Here is a 17,500-nt window from a genome sequence, read left to right on the forward strand (position 1 = left end):
CACCCTGGACAAAAAGGCTAAAATGACCAAAGAAAAAGTGGAAAACAGTTAAACATGAGAGGTTTTTGGACAAAGTTTGTGTTTTTTCCATTGATTAAGCTGCTTCCAGCCCAGAGCGATACCATATATGCCCCATAGCTGCAGAAAAGGCTAACATTGTTATCTTTTTACAAAAAAACAGCTGAACATGAGAGGTTTTTGGACAAAGTTTGTGTTCTCCATTCTTTAAGCACCGGTTTGAGCACCGTTTAAGCACCGGCACCATTTCAAAAGTACCGGTTTGGTACCGGTATCGGATAAAACCTAAACCATCCCTGCTGTTTACCCTCATGTTGTTCGAGTGTTCCTGCCTGTAAGTATTTGTAAGTAATATAGTAAGTATAAGTACAGAGTAATGTAAGTACAGTAAGTGTGCGAGGTGTGCGTACCTGGTGCAGAGGTAGGTTGATGTGTTTCAGCAGGGACTTGATGGCCGTCTGCAGCTCATAGTACAGTAAAGGGGCGTGGCTTCCTGCCCGGGGCTCCGCCCCCTGGCCATCCTCCTTCTCTCCTGCAGCTGCCAGCGTCTGGATCCAGTCCCACTCCTCTCTGATTGGACAGCACACACAGACAGAGGCGGGTCACTGATGCCGTCAGAGACTTCCTGCGGACCACAGGGCGGGGTCTCTGCTCGCCTCGGCTAACCGAAACCGACAAATCAACACGAGCTTCATCTGCACGCCGGCTCACACGCTCAAAAACACAGCAGCAGCTTTTTTCTCTCCCGTTTCTTCCGTTCTTCGACCACGCCGAGCTGCCGAGGCAGGAATACGATGTTGATCCTCGATCAGTCCGAGCGAGGACGCACCGAACATCTCAGACTGACTTCAGCTCACAGCGGGAACATCTGGTGCTGGAGCCTCACGAGGTAACGCGGCGAGATTCAAGTCGGTTCCCTCATCGTTCCCTCCTTCGTTGGTTTGCTCATCGCTTCCTTCCTTCCTTTCCTAGCTTGTTAGACTCTTCTTTCCTTCCTTCCTTTCCTAGCTTGTTAGACTCTTCTTTCCTTCCTTCCTTTCCTAGCTTGTTAGACTCTTCTTTCCTTCCTTCCTTTCCTAGCTTGTTAGACTCTTCTTTCCTTGCTTCCTGGTTGCTGTGTTTGCATCTTCCATGTTTGTCGACATTTTTCTACATTAGCTTCGTTTCTTATTTTCTCTTTTATTTCTATTAGGTTTCTTCACTTCTTCCTTCATTGGTTCCCTTCTTCCTGTTTTTCTTCGTCCATTTCTTCTCTTCTTCAGTCTCTTTGTTTCTTGCTTCCTTTTTAGTTGCTTCCTTTGTTTATCCAAAGTCCAGTTACACTGGTGACTAATGAGGCAGCTGCACACGCCCATTCTGCCAGCAAAACTTTCCAGATATTCCCAGACGATTCCAGGCCAGATGAGGTGTTCCCCCAGCGTGTTCTGGATCAACCAGGAAATCCAGTTTTCCAACCCGCCACAGGCTCCGGGCAGACGACCCAGCCGCCCTGCAGAGGAACCTCATTTCAGCCACGTGTGCTGCTGCAGGAACAAACCAGCGTTCGCGCTACATTTCACACGGAAACAGCACCAAACAGAGCTCGCCATTCAAAACGCCGCAGTCTGAGAGCGAGCGACCTCACTGACACGAAACAGCGTGGAAACCTTCCCCTCCTCTCAGCTCCTGAGAGCGCTGACCCCGTTCTCCCACCCTCGTCGTGCACTCGTCTCACTGCAGCTGTTATTCAGCAGGTAAGCGTACCTGGACACGTTGGCGTTGTCTCGCACGCGGGCGTGGCAGAGCATGTTGGGGGTCCGCTGGGACACCAGGACCTTGATCTGGTCCACGGAGCTGCTGAGCTTCAGGTAGCCCAGGTAGAGTCCCGGGGCGAGCCGGTGGGTGCTGCGCCGCTGGTACGCCAAAATGTCCTGAAGGGCAGAAACAGAAACGGGTTAAATCAGGACTTCCTGTCAGGTGACTTCACTCGCCTGTGCCTCACCTGTATGGTGATGATGAGGATGTCGAGGGCGTAGGGCTCCTCGGGCGTGGACAGAGACTTCCTCTGGCTCTGCAGTTTGGTCACCTGCATCCACTTCCCGCTGAACAGCGAGTGCTGGCTCTCCGTGTCGCGGATCGTCACCAGCAGCACGTTGCCATGGCGATCCTTGATGGGCTCGTAGTGGACCCGACCCAGGTTGTGGGTTCCCAGGAGGTTCTGCAGGTGGAGCAGGTAAACATTACAGGTTACAGGTCTGAGACGGGGACGCTCGGCCTGTCGGACGCCGGGTCGGTTTTCACTGAAGCTGATTGGTCGGTTTCCTGACCTGCAGCTGCCCGGCGGCGGTGAGCATCTTGTGCCTGGCCTGCAGGGTGGAGGACGACGACATGGACACCGACATGCTCTGTCTCAGCCACCGGACGTCCTCCCACATGCAGGACAGCTGCAGACACAAACAGGAAGTTGACATCAGAGACACACCGTGTGAAAACTGTCCATTAACCGTTCCTCCTCCACCCTCCTACTGCAACCAAGCAAAAGCTGCTGAGCGCTGAAGCAGCCAGTATTACTCCAGCTCGCACACACTGGTCACACTGGTCACACTGGCAGCTTCCCTACAGAAGTCTTTAGAAACAGACGTGTGGGAGCACAGAGAGGCTGCAGGGAGACCAAACCCCTGCAACACGACGTGAACCAAACCAGCTGCCTGCTGGGAATGAAAGACATCCAGCAGCAGAAATAAATACGACACATGATGAGAGGAAAGGGTGTGAGGAGCAGAGGGCTCGTTCAAAGCTGCCCCACAGACGACGATGATGAGGAGAAGGTTTTATTTGTGTACCTTTGTGAACCACAGGAAGTCCTGCATGAGCGAGCTGCTGTACGAGTCATCGACCTCCACGATGGGGATCTGCTCCTCGGCCGTCACCAGTAAACTGTCCTTATGGTAGAACACGGCCGCCAGGTAGATCCCCCTGCACACAGGAGGGCGCACACAGGTGAATAGAGAGGAAGGTTAGCGTGCTTAATGATACACTTTACACTGAAAAACGATCATTTTATTAGTTTACTGAGTTAAATCAGGATAAAGATGTTTGTTATTCTGCTTCCTGCGTCTGGAAAACGTCGTCTCTGCTTCCTGCTGCAGCTTCGTCATCGCTCTGACATCAGCGGCTTCAACTTCCTGAAACAACTTTATGCTGTGGTGTGAGTCACTGAAACCAATCAGAGACTTTTAAATAAGAAAGATCAGCAGTCCTGAAAAGCTCAGGCGCCGAGTTGGAGCCACTGATGTCACTGCAGGACTACCACAGGAAATTCCACCCAGGAGAACTTCCACGGGTTTCATGGAAAAGGCTGATGCTGTTGATGCCAGCAGGGCAGCACGAGCCTGACATCAGTGTCTACGGGAGGGATGGCTTCCTGCAGCATCCACCAAGACTGAGCTGGTTCCCATGGGAACTCCATCCACATATCTCCACTAAAACATCGAGGTGAGAATTCCCACCCGCCACACCTAAACCAATGAACATGGTGCTGGAGCCACAGGAACGGGAAGCCTAGCAGGTTACAGTGACAGCGAGAGCGTGCTCAGGCTCGTGGCAGCTTCTGACCTTTTCAGTGTCTTTACAAACTTGTTGGAGGAGTTGAAGAGATGTTTCAGACTTCTGGAGACAGACTGCTTCCTGCTGGGGTTCTGCAGCTTCGAGGCATCTGAACAAAGAGACGAGAGAAGAAGAAAACAAGTTAAAACTGCAGTTTTTCCAGCTTCAGTCTAAATGTTTGTTTTTGGGTCAGCGGGGTCGAGCGTCTCTCCCACGCTGCCGACTCAATCTTATCTCCTTCACTCGCTCGGCTGTCTATCTCCTTTCCCTCGCGTCCTCCATCGCTCCCTCCGGCCGTCCTCGCGAGGACGCCAACTGGCCGCTCAGCGATGCCAATCTCCAGACCGCAGCGCCCCTTTTACTGCAGCTAATTAAGCGTCACGTAATTACCGTCCTGTAAACAGACGTCAGACGTGCAGCCGACAGCAGCCGGCCGCAGACCGCCAGGGGAACGAGCCGTGAGATGCACGGTGGAGGAAAAACAGATCTGACCTCTGACCCCTTCCCAACAGAAAAGCAGCGCACAGCGACATCACCATAGGTCACAGCATCCTCGTGTGCTGGTGCTCTAAAGCCTTTTATTAAAAACATGTTGGTGTAACATATGAAACGACTTTAAGGAGCAACATCTGTTTGTGTTTCAGCTCCAACTGAAGCAGCGTCTGAAACACACGACGCTCACATGAAACTGTAACTACCTGCACGTCAGGTGACCGAGGCAGGTCGCCCCCTGCAGGCCATGAACGCTCGCTGTTTTTATAAGCACGTTAATATTGCTGCAAACAAATCAACTTACACAAAACAACCTGCACCGTGTTTAATGATTCGCTGTGTTGTTTGTCTGCTCAGGATCTCAGAGGCGAGGGAACATCGCGATCCCGGCGCCTACACCACCATCTTCTGCTGCTCTCTCTCCTCACGAGCTGCTGTTGTTCTTCTGTTGGGTTTGACGAGGTGAATTAAGGCTTTAGGTTTCTATCTCTCCGTGAAATTGCTGTTTGCTCGTTAAAAGCTGTAATTACAGCTCGCTTTATCGGAGCGCCTTTTGTCCAGCTGCTCTCGCACTTGGAAAATTGGCCTTTTTCCGAGTCTGTCAGAGGGAACCTGACGACTTTAGCAAGTCTCTGTGTGCGTGAGCGCCGAGCTAACCGGCTCTGACACTGGATGATGTGACAAGAGCTCGCACGCCATGCTGAATAAACAGTTTTGTTGGAGAGCGCTGCAAACGAGTCGATTAATGAGGCGTCCACCTTTCCATCTGTCAGGGAGGAGGAGGGGGAGAGTTTGAGTTCTGACCTTTCAATTATTACAGCGGTGAACGGCTTCTGAGACAACAGCCAGCGAAGTGAATGAGACGAGGAAGAGGAGACAGATGAAGGCCTCCTGCAGTGACGATGACGATGTGATTAAAAACACTGATAAACTGATATCTGCTCAGATGGTCGGGACACACGGTTTTGTTGTTTCTCTCCTGTCTCCGCCCTGTCTGGGCGGAGCTCTCTGTGGGCTCCCGCCTCTGGCCCACGCACCTGCGGCTTGTATCCTGTCCCTCCACTATTTAAACAGAGGCTCAGAGCGTCTCGTCGCTGGACGCTTGCACGCCTCACGTCAGCGTAGCTGTGACCTCGTCCTGGTGTCTCTCGCCTGATTCCTGAGTGTTTGGCAGCGTGGACGAAGCGCGGCGTGTGGATCGATGATCGAGAGTCCCTCTGCCCTCCCTCCCGTGCATCTCTGAAACCCCGACTCCGCCTCTTTGCACAGAGCTCACTCTGTGAACAAACAGTTTTTCCTGGGTCTGCTCAGACAGACGTGAGAGTAAAGATGAATCTGCGTTTGTTTGCATGTTTGTGTCTGCACACTGACACACATGTATTTCTGCAGCAGTAAAGTCAAAGTAATGGCAGCAGAAGCTAAAACGAACACACGACTTTGTGTCGCCGTTTGTGTCTGCAGTCGTGTCTGGGTTTCCTCTGCACTGCTCATCAGAACAACTACACTCAGTTTCTTTCGTAGTGAAACAAACATCAGCTACGTGAGCTCACATTTAATCTGTGGTTAAAGTGTCTCATCAGTGGGTTTGTGCAGCGGCTGAATCACAGTCAGGTCTCCACGCCGCCACGTGATCAAACAGCAGCGACTCTTAATCTGATCTGAATCGATCCCGTTTCCACGCCACTCTGAGAAGGTCACAGCGTGCACGTTTCTGTGGGTGTAACAGACTTACACGGAGTGTCCTTCATCACGAGGCCGCAGAGAAAGCTCCGGGCGTGCGGGCGAACGCCGCCGCCTGTGTGAGCAGGGATTACTCGTGTGGCGGGGACAAATGTGTTTACACGGCCTCATGACCTCAACCGAGAAACGGCACGGTCAGAGTGTGACGGCGGGCACGCTGAGGGTTGATGACCTCTGATGTCATGGAAACGTCTCACACACATAAATGATGCTGCTGAGCTCCTCCTGCTCCACAGTGGTGCTCTGTACCCACACTGATCCATCTCACACATTTATTTTTGGTTCTCTCAGAGTACACACACACACACACACACACACACACACACACACACACACACACACACACATCAGGGTTTTAATAGTTTTGCAATTTTCATTCGTTTTTATTTTTATTTAGTTTTGACTTCAGATTTTCAATTTTATATCAGTTTTAATTAGTTTTTACCAATTGTTTGCTAGTTTAGTTTAGTTTTTATTTTTTTGAAAATCCTTAGTTTCAGTTTAGTTTTGATTAGTTTCAGTTATAATTTTAGTTGTGTTCGCAATAATTAAGTGTAACAAAATCCCAGTTTCATCATATCAGTCATTCTGCTCATCCTTGGGTATGTTGCTATTCCAGCTACCATACTGCACCCTGGACAGGTCGCCTGTCTGTCGCAGGGCTAACACGCAGAGACAGACAACTCACATTCCCACCTATGGGTTCTTTAAATAAATAAATAAATAAAGGCAGATGAACAACCATTGATACCAGGCAACTATAAAATGTATATCTTGGCCCCAATGAGACTATTAACTCTCGCAGCACCGGGTGTTCGTAATTTTGGTTCAAGTGAATTGATAAACTTTTTGAAGGTAATTGACTCACACAGCTGTGTAGATATCCCCGTCCTGTTGTCTCGGGATGCATCACGCTGCCTTGCCTGGGGTTAGCTTCTGTTTCTGGGGATGAGGGTTGAGTGTGCTCCCTTACCTTCTCAAGCTAAGCTAGGTTAGCCTTCTTGTGTGAGCTTTTCAAGTGCACTTTAAGGTTTGTGGGATTTTTTCCCTTTAGAAACGTCCCTCATAATTTGTCTGTTTCCACTACAAGACACTTGCTTTATCCAAAACACAGTCATATTCAAAGTAATCCCAAATTGGACTCTGGCTCCCGACTTTTCCTGACATGATTCTGCGCGTGGACGGAGCAGCGACACAGACGACTCGACTAACGTGCTGCCACCTGCTGGCATAATGAGACACAGCAAGAAAACAATCTGGAAACTAAACTTCATTTTCACCCTCGACTCTTGTATGACACGCACACATCAATGAAAACTAAACACATTTTTGCTATAAATTCAGTTAATTTTAGTTAGTTTTGTGAACACTCATTATAGTTTTAGTTAGTTTTCCTTTTTTTGTTTTTATTTTTATTTCCGTTAACGAAAATGTTTTTTCACTTCTAGTTTTCGTTATTTCGTTAGTTTTCGTTAACGATAATAACCTTGACACACACACACACACACACACACACAGACACACACACACACCGTCGGCGTTAGCATCGACCAGCCCGGCTGCGACTCAGGAGGAAGAGCAGCTAATCAGTTGTCGGTTTGACTCCGTGGACGTTTCCACAGATGTGCGGGGCTTCATGAGCGCTGAGGTTTGTGACATCAGTGGGATTCAAACTCCCGCTGATGTCAGAAACCGCCTTTTTAACACAGTTGTGTTAAAAGTTATATCTAAAGGATGAAAACGTAACAAGAAATGTTTATTGTGGTGGAGGCCGTCCGCCACGAGCCCGCCGACACTCACCTCCACAGCAGTAGTGTGTGTGAGTCGCTCGGACCTGCTGCAGCAGACGCTCCATGGCCTCGATGTGGCCCCGCCTCCTGGGTTCCCGGCCATCGCTCTCCCGCCAATCTGGACAAGGAAGCACAGGACAAATGAAGGAACTGAGCGAATCTGCGAGAGCTCCAGTCCGCCTCAAACGTTGTAACGTGTCAGCGTGGACTCAGGTGCAGCGCCGACCTGCTGTTCTCATGTCAGTGCAGACTCAGACAACTTTGAAATGTCGTTCACAGAAAAAACTAAAGTCTAACACGTGTAAGCAGACAGGAGAACAAGAACGGCTCCAAAGTCTGTTTGTGTGAAGCTGCAGAATGAACTAATGGATGTCAAGCATCTGTAGAGGTGCAGTCGTGCTTTCACTCTGTTTAAAACAAACACCCACACACTTTCTGCTTCTGACACACACACACACACACACACACACACACACACACACACACACACACACACACACACAGCTCAAGGCTGAAGCTCCGATGTGCAGGAAACAGAAAGCGAGTCGTGACAGAGCGATGAAATCGATTTTCCCGACCCGAGGACGTCAGAACAGGATGTTCACATGATTCACAGCAGACGCACACTTCAGCCTCGACCACGGGAACAGACCCTGCAGGTTCACATCGCACCAACTTCCTGTTTTATGTGACAACATTCTCATGTATTTGTGCTTCGTCACACGTCACGCCGGCTCTGCTGACGGCTGATCCTTCGTTCGGGTTTCCTTGATTCCCGCAGGTTGTCCCCGGCCTCTGACTGCAGGTCAAAGTTCAGCCGAAGAGTCCACGTGGCCCTGTGAGCGTCTCTGAGGTCCTCTGGTCACCAACAACATCTCATCGTCTGCTGACAATCTCCTCGTTCTTCCATCGTCGGAATCTCACATCTTTAAGCTCATCACAAACTCTCCACAGATGTAACAAATGAGCGAGTGAGTAGTTTCAACCGATCTCACCTTTAATTAAACCAAAGCTAGCCTCCTACACGTATATCAGCATCTAGTTACTCCCTGGAGAAAGTAATCTGTTACTGTTGTTTGTGGGAGGAGCTAGAAGTCATTCTAAACCCACAGGTGGCGAAATATCTGCAGCCTCACATGAAACATGTCCTCCACCGTCATATCTAACCCGACTGCAACAAACCAGTTTACCCCACCACGTCGATCTGTTCTCTGCAGGCCTGCAACAGTGGCTCTGCAACATTTACATGATGCATTATTCAGCAGAGGAATTTAAACCAGGCTGAAACAGCTGCTGCACAAAGAGGTTAAACTCCAGAGTCACAGAAAAGCGGCGAGCTGCTGACATGGTGAGGTTAATGGAAAAATATGGAGAGAACTTACTGGATGGAGCTGCAGACGGAGGGAGGGAGGAGGCGGGCGGACCCCAGCCCTTCATGTTATAAGCCGACACTCGAACGTAGTAGAGCCGACCCTGAAAAGCAGAAACCATCTGTTAGAGTGAAGAGGCGAGTTTGGAGGAAACAAATCACTGAAAATAACTGTGTCAACAAAAGTATGTGGACACTTCCACTGTAGGAAACCAGCATTCTACCCTTTAATGTGTCCACATACTTTTGTCTTTTTATCCTGCCTCCTGTTATTAATGTGTCAGGACGGACTGAGCTGTTTCTCGCTTTTCATCCCTCAGACGTCGGTTGATGTGATGACTTTGAGCTCCCACTGAGGTCGTGTTGAGTGCTGTGAAAGCGTCTGCGCAGCTTTTCACCAAACTCATTCGTCTGCTTATTCATGCTCTTAAAGCTGGAACATTTCCGATGTGCACGTCTGAAAAAAGTTTTCTAAAGGTTTGAAGAGGTTTCTTTATTTTCTCTGGCAGCCTGTCCTTGGAAAAAAACCCAACAAACTCTGACAGTAATTTTTACTGCTTTATATCATCAGGACACTTTGTGGAAACAAACCTTTGCTGCTGTAAAAGTTCATGAAAGCGTAAGTGCTTTAACATTTCAGGAAATTTCCTTTCAAATGTCACTCTGCTGCTCGGTTCAATTTGGGTTTTAATTGGAGCCCCCCTGTGTGCTCCGCCCCCTTCTGTTCATCCGCACAGACAGCAGCTCAGAGGAGGTCTGCAGAAACCATCATCATCATCATCATCATCAACAGCCGACTGCTCGCCTTCAGCCAACGTAACGAGGACAAGAAACGTCTCCACAGAAAACATACAGCAGTCGTAAGAGGAGCAGTCGACTCCACCCGAGCAACACGAGCAACACGTTTGCTTTCAGGCTCGCACTGAATCAGCTGACCTCATCCAATCAGAGCAGGGTGCAGCTTTTTCACCGACAGCGGCCTCGATCCCTGAAACCGAACGACGGAGCCTCCGTTAAATCAAACTTATGACTTTAACCCAATATCACTCAGGTTTCTTTAAACAGGTTTCTTTAACCCTTTAAGACCGACCATAGAACCAAGTCCACCAGAGCTGATATTATATGTTTACATGCTGTGGAGCCATTTTTGGGAGCATTTCAAGTTGCTATACATCAATACAACCATTACAGCCTAAATTTTAATAATATGCCTGCATTAAGTGCATAGTAATTACATAAATTGTAAAAAAGTGCAATAAACTACAGAAAAATTGAAAATCGTTTTTGTTTTTTAACATATATTTCTAGTTAGAGAAATTTAAGAGGCTTATCCCTCAAAACTGTAAATACAAAAAAGTTGCACAAAATAGTTTCCCACCACAGAAAATTTATTTTGAGTGTCTTCATAGTTTTATTTTTGAAATACACCAATTTTTATACACTGCAGGAAAAACAAAAATAAATATTATAATGCAAATTTGCAAAAAAGCAGCATATGCATCAAAATAAACTATTTCCAGCAGTGCAATATGAGTCCTAAGCATCCCAGAAACCACACAGAAAGTCATAAAGTCAAACATAACTTTTAAAACACCAGTATAGGCTCATGAGGCCCTGATGGTAAAAAACTACATTTCCTCAAAATGACGTCACTTCCGGTTTCGGGCAGGTCATGGCGGACATGTGATAGTTCACGCTGATGGACGTAGGAAGTGTTACAAACAGCTGATCGGATCGGCAAAGCGTGTTTCTGGAATATTATGTTTTTGTTGCTGCAAGTGCTTTTTATGCAGTTTTTGCAAAGCTATATGTGGAAGGAAACTGTGACCGAGGACAAGCTGATGGCATAAGATGTAAGTACAACTCCTCCGGTTTCATATGCAAAAACAATTATTGCGCTAGCTTACGTGGTTGCAGAGCTACTGGGATTTAAAAATAGTTACGCAGAACAGAGCGTGCTGCTCTGACCGGCTTTAAAGGGTTAAACAGGTTTCTTTAAACTCGGCCCCACCCCTCAGCAGGCCCCTCCTCTCAGCAGGCCCCTCCCCTCAGCAGGCCCCTCCTCTCAGCAGGCCCCTCCCCTCAGCAGGCCCCACCCTCAACAGGCCCCACCCTCAGCAGGCAGCACCCCTCAGAGCTTCTCATACCTCTTTGCAGCCAGTTTGATGCTAGCAACCAGCAGAGGAACATTTCCCTGTGCAGGCCTGTGAGACTGGCCTGCACCGACGTTTGTCGGATTTTTAACGTTTGATAAACGTTAAAAATCTTTTTCCAGGAGTTCAAACGTCCTCCTGCTGTCGCTGCTGTTCCTGCTGTTCCTGCTGTCGCTGCTGTTCCTGCTGTTCCTGCTGTCGCTGCTGTTCCTGCTGTCGCTGCTGTTCCTGCTGTCGCTGCTGTTCTTGTCTAATAAAACGTTTTTAACGCCATGTGCTGAGATATTATCAGCTATCATTAGCTCCCTACCTTCACTCTGCTCCCTGGCTACAAAAACACCACCTGCACCACCTTTACCTGTGCTGTGTTCCTGTCACAGCTGCTCGCAGCTTCAGGCTTTCTTCCACCTCCACAAACAGGCCCCCGTGGCCCCCCGTGGCCCCCCCATGTGTGCCCTGCAGGTCTAATCCTTCCAGGACAGCCGAGTACTTAAAGGCCTCCGAGCTCCTCGTGCGGCTCGCCCCGACTCGATGAATTCAGTATGTAAATGAGAGCTGTGGCGTCCGAGAGCCTCGCGGCTCATTATTCGCCCTCGGAGCGTCTCCGGCGTTTCAGCGCGTTCTCTTGTTCAGGGCCGCCGTGGAAGTTTGTGAACGCCGCTCTAAATGGCAGCAGCTGTGGTTCGGTGTGTGCAGCACAGTGAAAACAAGTCTGCATCACAGACGCCAATCAGCCAACGCACAACGCAGGGACCGCGCAATGACATCACGAGGTCCGAAATCACCCGCCTGCTGCAAACGCACACGTGCATCACAGCGAGCGGACAAACGACAGACCGACAGCAGCTTCATCGTGACAGAAACTCCTTTTCCTGAAAGTGTGAAGTAAAGCAGCAGCAGATGGGTGGATGTGCGGAGGAGGGATGCTCTTGTTACCGTGGTGAGGCTGCTGATGGTGCACTTGAGGCTCTGCAGGTTATCCAACACCGTCTCTCCGGCGAGCAGCGAGAAGTCCTTCAGGCAGCTCCATTCCACTGTGAACACGTCGACAGACACAACGTTAGCCTCCTCACCTCTGAGCACCACTTCCTGTTCCTCCCTGTAACCACGACAACCTGAGGCATCATCTGAGAATAAATCTGAAGCTTCAGAGTTTAACCGTGAAGTAAACCTGTAAATTAACGCAGAGAGTGTTAGTTTATTGTTGTGGTCGTCTCAGGTTTGCAGACCCAACAGGAAGTCTTCAGTCGAAGCTTCACCTCGAACATCGAAGCGTGAATGATGGCCTGACCTTTGACCTTTTAGTCTCACACAGGAGCCTGTGTGCACGTGTGTGTGTTCACCTCTGTACTTGGTCACCACAGTGGAGTTGAGACACTGCGGCTCCTGGAAGGTGACGGTCAGCGTGCTGCTACTGCTCACGCTCAGTCGAACCATGGACGGGGCCTCCGGGGTACCTGAGCAGGGGCACAGAGAGGAGGGTGTGCGTGTGTGGCTCTGACTGTTTTCCAGGTAACTATGGCAACATGTGATTGACTTCCTGTTTCCTGCCTGACGTCTTTAGCAGGTGTGATTGGTCGCTGTGTGAAGCCGGAGCAGAAGCACCGAATCACCCTGATGTTGCTCTAATGAGACCGTGAGTTCACCGCACACGCTCACGTCTCGATCGCAACCTTTCTGTTTGCTGATCGTGTAAACCCCGCCCCCTCTGGGTGTAGCAGCTCTAATGTTGACAGGAAGCTGAACGCGTACTGCGCTCCGAGGTCACGCATGTCCCCGCCAGGCCACACACACAGGAAGCGACGGCAGGAAACGCACACTAAGGTGGGCGGCGTGCGGACTCACGTGCGTGCTGGAAGCCCGTCCTCATGCGTTTGTACAGCTTGCACCTCCACTCCCACGCCCTCAGCTGTTTGTCTTTGTGGCAGGCCTCCAGCGAGAGGCCGTCCCTCTGAGCCTGCGCCGCCAGGTCGACCGCCCGCCGCTCCGCCTCCAGCACCAGCGAGTTGAGGTGAGCCTCGCGACTCTCCACGCTCACGACTGCAGGAGAAACACAGCAGCTGGTTACAAACAGCAAACTGCAGCTTTCTGCTTTTATCTGTGCTTCACACAAACCTCCACCTGCTGCACCCATCGCCACAGTCAGACGTTTGTGGACGCGCTACCTGCTGAACGACGCCTACCTGCGAGCGTTTGATTACAGCTCAGACGAGCGTGTTTGGCTTTCTCGCTCCGTGAATGTGGAGTCGTGTCTCCTGCTAGTGGAAGAAAAGCAGCTGTGGAGGAGGTGGAGTTCGTCTGTGTCAAGGCCTCGTCTTTACAGGCAGACAAAAGGAGACGCAGAGAAAACCAAACACGGAAACTGAGCGAGCGCAGACGGACCAAAGGTGCAAACTTTCTCTGATCGATCGTCAGGTCTGTTAGTAAAGCGTCTGTGCTGGATGTCTGTGCTGCGGTGTGTTTTAGCTCCTCGTATTCAGCACCAAGAAATCAGTTGTATAAAAATAACTTCACAAGGAGCTGACGATGAAACAAAGCTCTGGAGAGTCCAGCACAGGGCGGGGCTTTCAACGGGCTGTGCAAAAGTCTTGAGCCACGATTTGCACAAATGATTCATAGGTCAGAGTTCAGAGGCTTAACAAACAAAAGCATTCAACACACAGAAATGAGAGGTGGCTCAAGATTTTTGCACAGTTATAAAACCAGTGAAAATCAGGTCCTAATGAAAGCTGACAGATGGGTTTGATCTGTCCAGGATCTGGTTCCAGAGCCCACGGAGGAGCCCGAGGATGCATCATCATCATCATCATCATCACAAACAATGACGGGCATGTTTTTAGGAGACGAGCGTCGTGCATGGACGGAGCCTCTGAGGACAGAAACATTTCTTTTTCCTGCTCTGACGGATGTTTCCTCTCCGCCCGAGTGAAGCGTGACAGCAGAGCCGTGGCATGAAGTCTGACGGCGCATTCATCAGCAGCACAGCTCTGTGTGTGTTCCTCCACATTTGTCACGGTGAAACGCTCGCTGCCAGCCCGCCCAAACACCGCCGCTTTACTGCGACGCCGCTCGCTGCCGTCCAGTTCTCAGTCACAGACCGTGACAGCAGCATAAACAAGCAGCAAACAAGAACTCCCTCACACACTGTATGTCTCAGTCTAACCTGCTGCATGCAGAGACGTTATGAAAGCGAGTAAAACGAGCCCGCGAGGAGAGATTTCAGCTCATGTTCTGAAGTCCGCACAACAAACCAGCTCGTCCAAGAAACACAGCCGAGGATGATTTACGCTGTAATTACCCGAGCACAGAAATATGTCACGCTTTCAGCCCCGAAACTGTAACACTCTGATAGGACAGGCTGATGAGCGCGAAGAGCAGGAAGTCCATCATCAGACAGGGAGCCACGTGAACGAGGATTTACGCTACAGCCCACCGAGGCACAAACAGACTTCACAGATGTCCGACAGTAACGACTCCGCAACAAAGATTCGATGTGTCCAAAACTGATGAGTGACACCAGCTGAATGAGTTTGTGTCTGTTTGAGATCAAAGTGGAACAGAGACAATAACGAGCAGCTTGTTCTGTGTGGTGCACCACAGGGCTCCACACTGGGACATCTGCTGTTTCCTGCAGCTAACACGAGATCAACGTCAGCGTCTATGCTCACGATTCTCACTGAGTTATTGGTCCTGTCACTAGTAGCTACAACAAACCAGTTACTATGGTAACCAGACAACCCAGCAGTGTCATATTCTTCAGCAGGACGACGCTACACTTGTTTAGATCAGTGTGACGTAGATCACTGTGACGTAGATCACTGTGACGTAGATCACTGTGACGTAGATCACTGTGATGTAGATCAGTGTGATGTAGATCAGTGTGATGTAGATCAGTGTGATGTAGATCACTGTGATGTAGATCAGTGTGATGTAGATCACTGTGATGTAGATCACTGTGACGTAGATCAGTGTGACGTAGATCACTGTGATGTAGATCAGTGTGACGTAGATCACTGTGATGTAGATCAGTGTGATGTAGATCACTGTGATGTAGATCACTGTGATGTAGATCACTGTGATGTAGATCACTGTGATGTAGATCAGTGTGACGTAGATCTCTGTGATGTAGATCACTGTGATGTAGATCACTGTGATGTAGATCACTGTGATGTAGATCACTGTGACGTAGATCACTGTGACGTAGATCACTGTGATGTAGATCACTGTGACGTAGATCAGTGTGATGTAGATCACTGTGATGTAGATCACTGTGATGTAGATCAGTGTGATGTAGATCACTGTGACGTAGATCACTGTGACGTAGATCACTGTGATGTAGATCACTGTGACGTAGATCACTGTGATGTAGATCAGTGTGATGTAGATCACTGTGACGTAGATCACTGTGACGTAGATCACTGTGACGTAGATCACTGTGACGTAGATCACTGTGACGTAGATCAGTGTGATGTAGATCAGTGTGATGTAGATCAGTGTGATGTAGATCACTGTGATGTAGATCAGTGTGATGTAGATCAGTGTGATGTAGATCAGTGTGACGTAGATCACTGTGACGTAGATCACTGTGATGTAGATCAGTGTGATGTAGATCAGTGTGATGTAGATCAGTGTGATGTAGATCACTGTGACGTAGATCACTGTGACGTAGATCACTGTGATGTAGATCAGTGTGATGTAGATCAGTGTGATGTAGATCACTGTGATGTAGATCAGTGTGACGTAGATCAGTGTGATGTAGATCAGTGTGACGTAGATCACTGTGACGTAGATCACTGTGATGTAGATCAGTGTGATGTAGATCAGTGTGATGTAGATCAGTGTGATGTAGATCAGTGTGACGTAGATCTCTGTGATGTAGATCACTGTGATGTAGATCAGTGTGATGTAGATCAGTGTGACGTAGATCAGTGTGACGTAGATCAGTGTGATGTAGATCAGTGTGATGTAGATCAGTGTGACGTAGATCACTGTGATGTAGATCAGTGTGACGTAGATCAGTGTGATGTAGATCAGTGTGACGTAGATCACTGTGATGTAGATCACTGTGATGTAGATCACTGTGATGTAGATCACTGTGATGTAGATCAGTGTGACGTAGATCACTGTGATGTAGATCACTGTGATGTAGATCAGTGTGACGTAGATCAGTGTGACGTAGATCAGTGTGACGTAGATCACTGTGATGTAGATCACTGTGATGTAGATCACTGTGATGTAGATCAGTGTGATGTAGATCAGTGTGACGTAGATCTCTGTGATGTAGATCAGTGTGATGTAGATCAGTGTGATGTAGATCAGTGTGATGTAGATCATGTTCCTGTAAATATATGAGAGGGTTTCTAGAACAATCTCAGACTCCAGTAAACAAACTGGAAACCGCTGACCTTCAGCAGCAGAGCGTCATGACTTACTTCTTAAGACGCTTTGGTTAAAAACACCACGAACTGTGTTTTTAGTGCCAACAGTGCTCGCTGACGATGAGTGTGAGGGCTTCATCGTGTGTTTCCTGTTGGAGCAGTCTAATCTGCTGGTCCTGACGGTGTAGCTGGTGGAGTGGCAGAGGTCTTCACCAACATCTTCAACCTCTCACTGCTGCAGTCTGTAGCACCATCCTGCCTGTGAGCCGCCATCGTTCCAGGGCCCAAGAACACGGTGAGCTGCTTGAATGACCATCGTCCACCATAACTACCAAATGTTTGAGCAGCTCATCATGTCGCACAGCTGCAGACCTTGATCCACACAGTTTAGGGCAAACAGGTGGACAGAGGACGCCATAGCTCTTCACACACCTGGACAGTAGCAACACCTGTGTGAGGATGCTGTTTGTGGACCAGCTCTGCCTTCAACACAGGTCAACCCCACAAACTGGTTAATAAACTAAACTCGTGAACCAGCAGCTCGCTGTGCAGCTGGATACTGGACTTCCTGCGTGACACCAGAACATCAGGACGGGAGAGCACACCTCCTCCACCCTCACTCTGAATGTGTCCCACAGGGGTGAGTCCTCAGTCCCCTCTTATACTCACTCTTCACCCACAACTGTTCACCAATCCACACCAGTAACACCATTATAAAATGTGCTGATGACACCACCATCGTAGGACTGATGAGCGATGATTCAGCTACAGAGAGGAGGTTCAGCATCTGAAGCGACGGTGTGACGACAACAACCTGAACACAGCCGAGACCAAGGAGATGTAATCGACCTCAGGAGAACAAAGCCATCTGAGCACTCCACCCTCTGCACTGATGGAGGAGGTAGAAAGGGTGGAGAGCTTTAAGCTCCTCAGAGTCCACATCTCGGCCGACCTCACCTGGTCCACAAACATCTC

The 17,500-nt window shown here is 49.2% G+C and overlaps 1 protein-coding gene across 6 annotated transcripts in view; it reads right to left on the reverse strand.

Moving 5' to 3' along the window:
* Nucleotides 1-17,500, reverse strand: part of ankfn1a (ankyrin repeat and fibronectin type III domain containing 1a) — a 116,885-nt gene that overhangs the window by 11,225 nt on the left and 88,160 nt on the right. For all 6 annotated transcript variants that reach the window (XM_087845046.1, XM_087845047.1, XM_087845045.1 and 3 more), the window contains 11 exons: nucleotides 12,993-13,187; nucleotides 12,491-12,604; nucleotides 12,084-12,181; nucleotides 9,008-9,098; nucleotides 7,636-7,743; nucleotides 3,613-3,712; nucleotides 2,841-2,973; nucleotides 2,325-2,441; nucleotides 2,000-2,215; nucleotides 1,762-1,928; nucleotides 429-588 (listed from right to left, as the gene is read on the reverse strand). In XM_087845046.1, the coding sequence (XP_087701172.1) occupies nucleotides 429-588; nucleotides 1,762-1,928; nucleotides 2,000-2,215; nucleotides 2,325-2,441; nucleotides 2,841-2,973; nucleotides 3,613-3,712; nucleotides 7,636-7,743; nucleotides 9,008-9,098; nucleotides 12,084-12,181; nucleotides 12,491-12,604; nucleotides 12,993-13,187 (1,499 nt within the window). The remainder of the gene's footprint in view (nucleotides 1-428; nucleotides 589-1,761; nucleotides 1,929-1,999; nucleotides 2,216-2,324; nucleotides 2,442-2,840; nucleotides 2,974-3,612; nucleotides 3,713-7,635; nucleotides 7,744-9,007; nucleotides 9,099-12,083; nucleotides 12,182-12,490; nucleotides 12,605-12,992; nucleotides 13,188-17,500) is intronic.

Source organism: Neolamprologus brichardi, chromosome 8 (genome assembly GCF_056152115.1).
Source record: "Neolamprologus brichardi isolate AB-2024 chromosome 8, ASM5615211v1, whole genome shotgun sequence".
NCBI classification, from domain to species: domain Eukaryota; kingdom Metazoa; phylum Chordata; class Actinopteri; order Cichliformes; family Cichlidae; genus Neolamprologus; species Neolamprologus brichardi.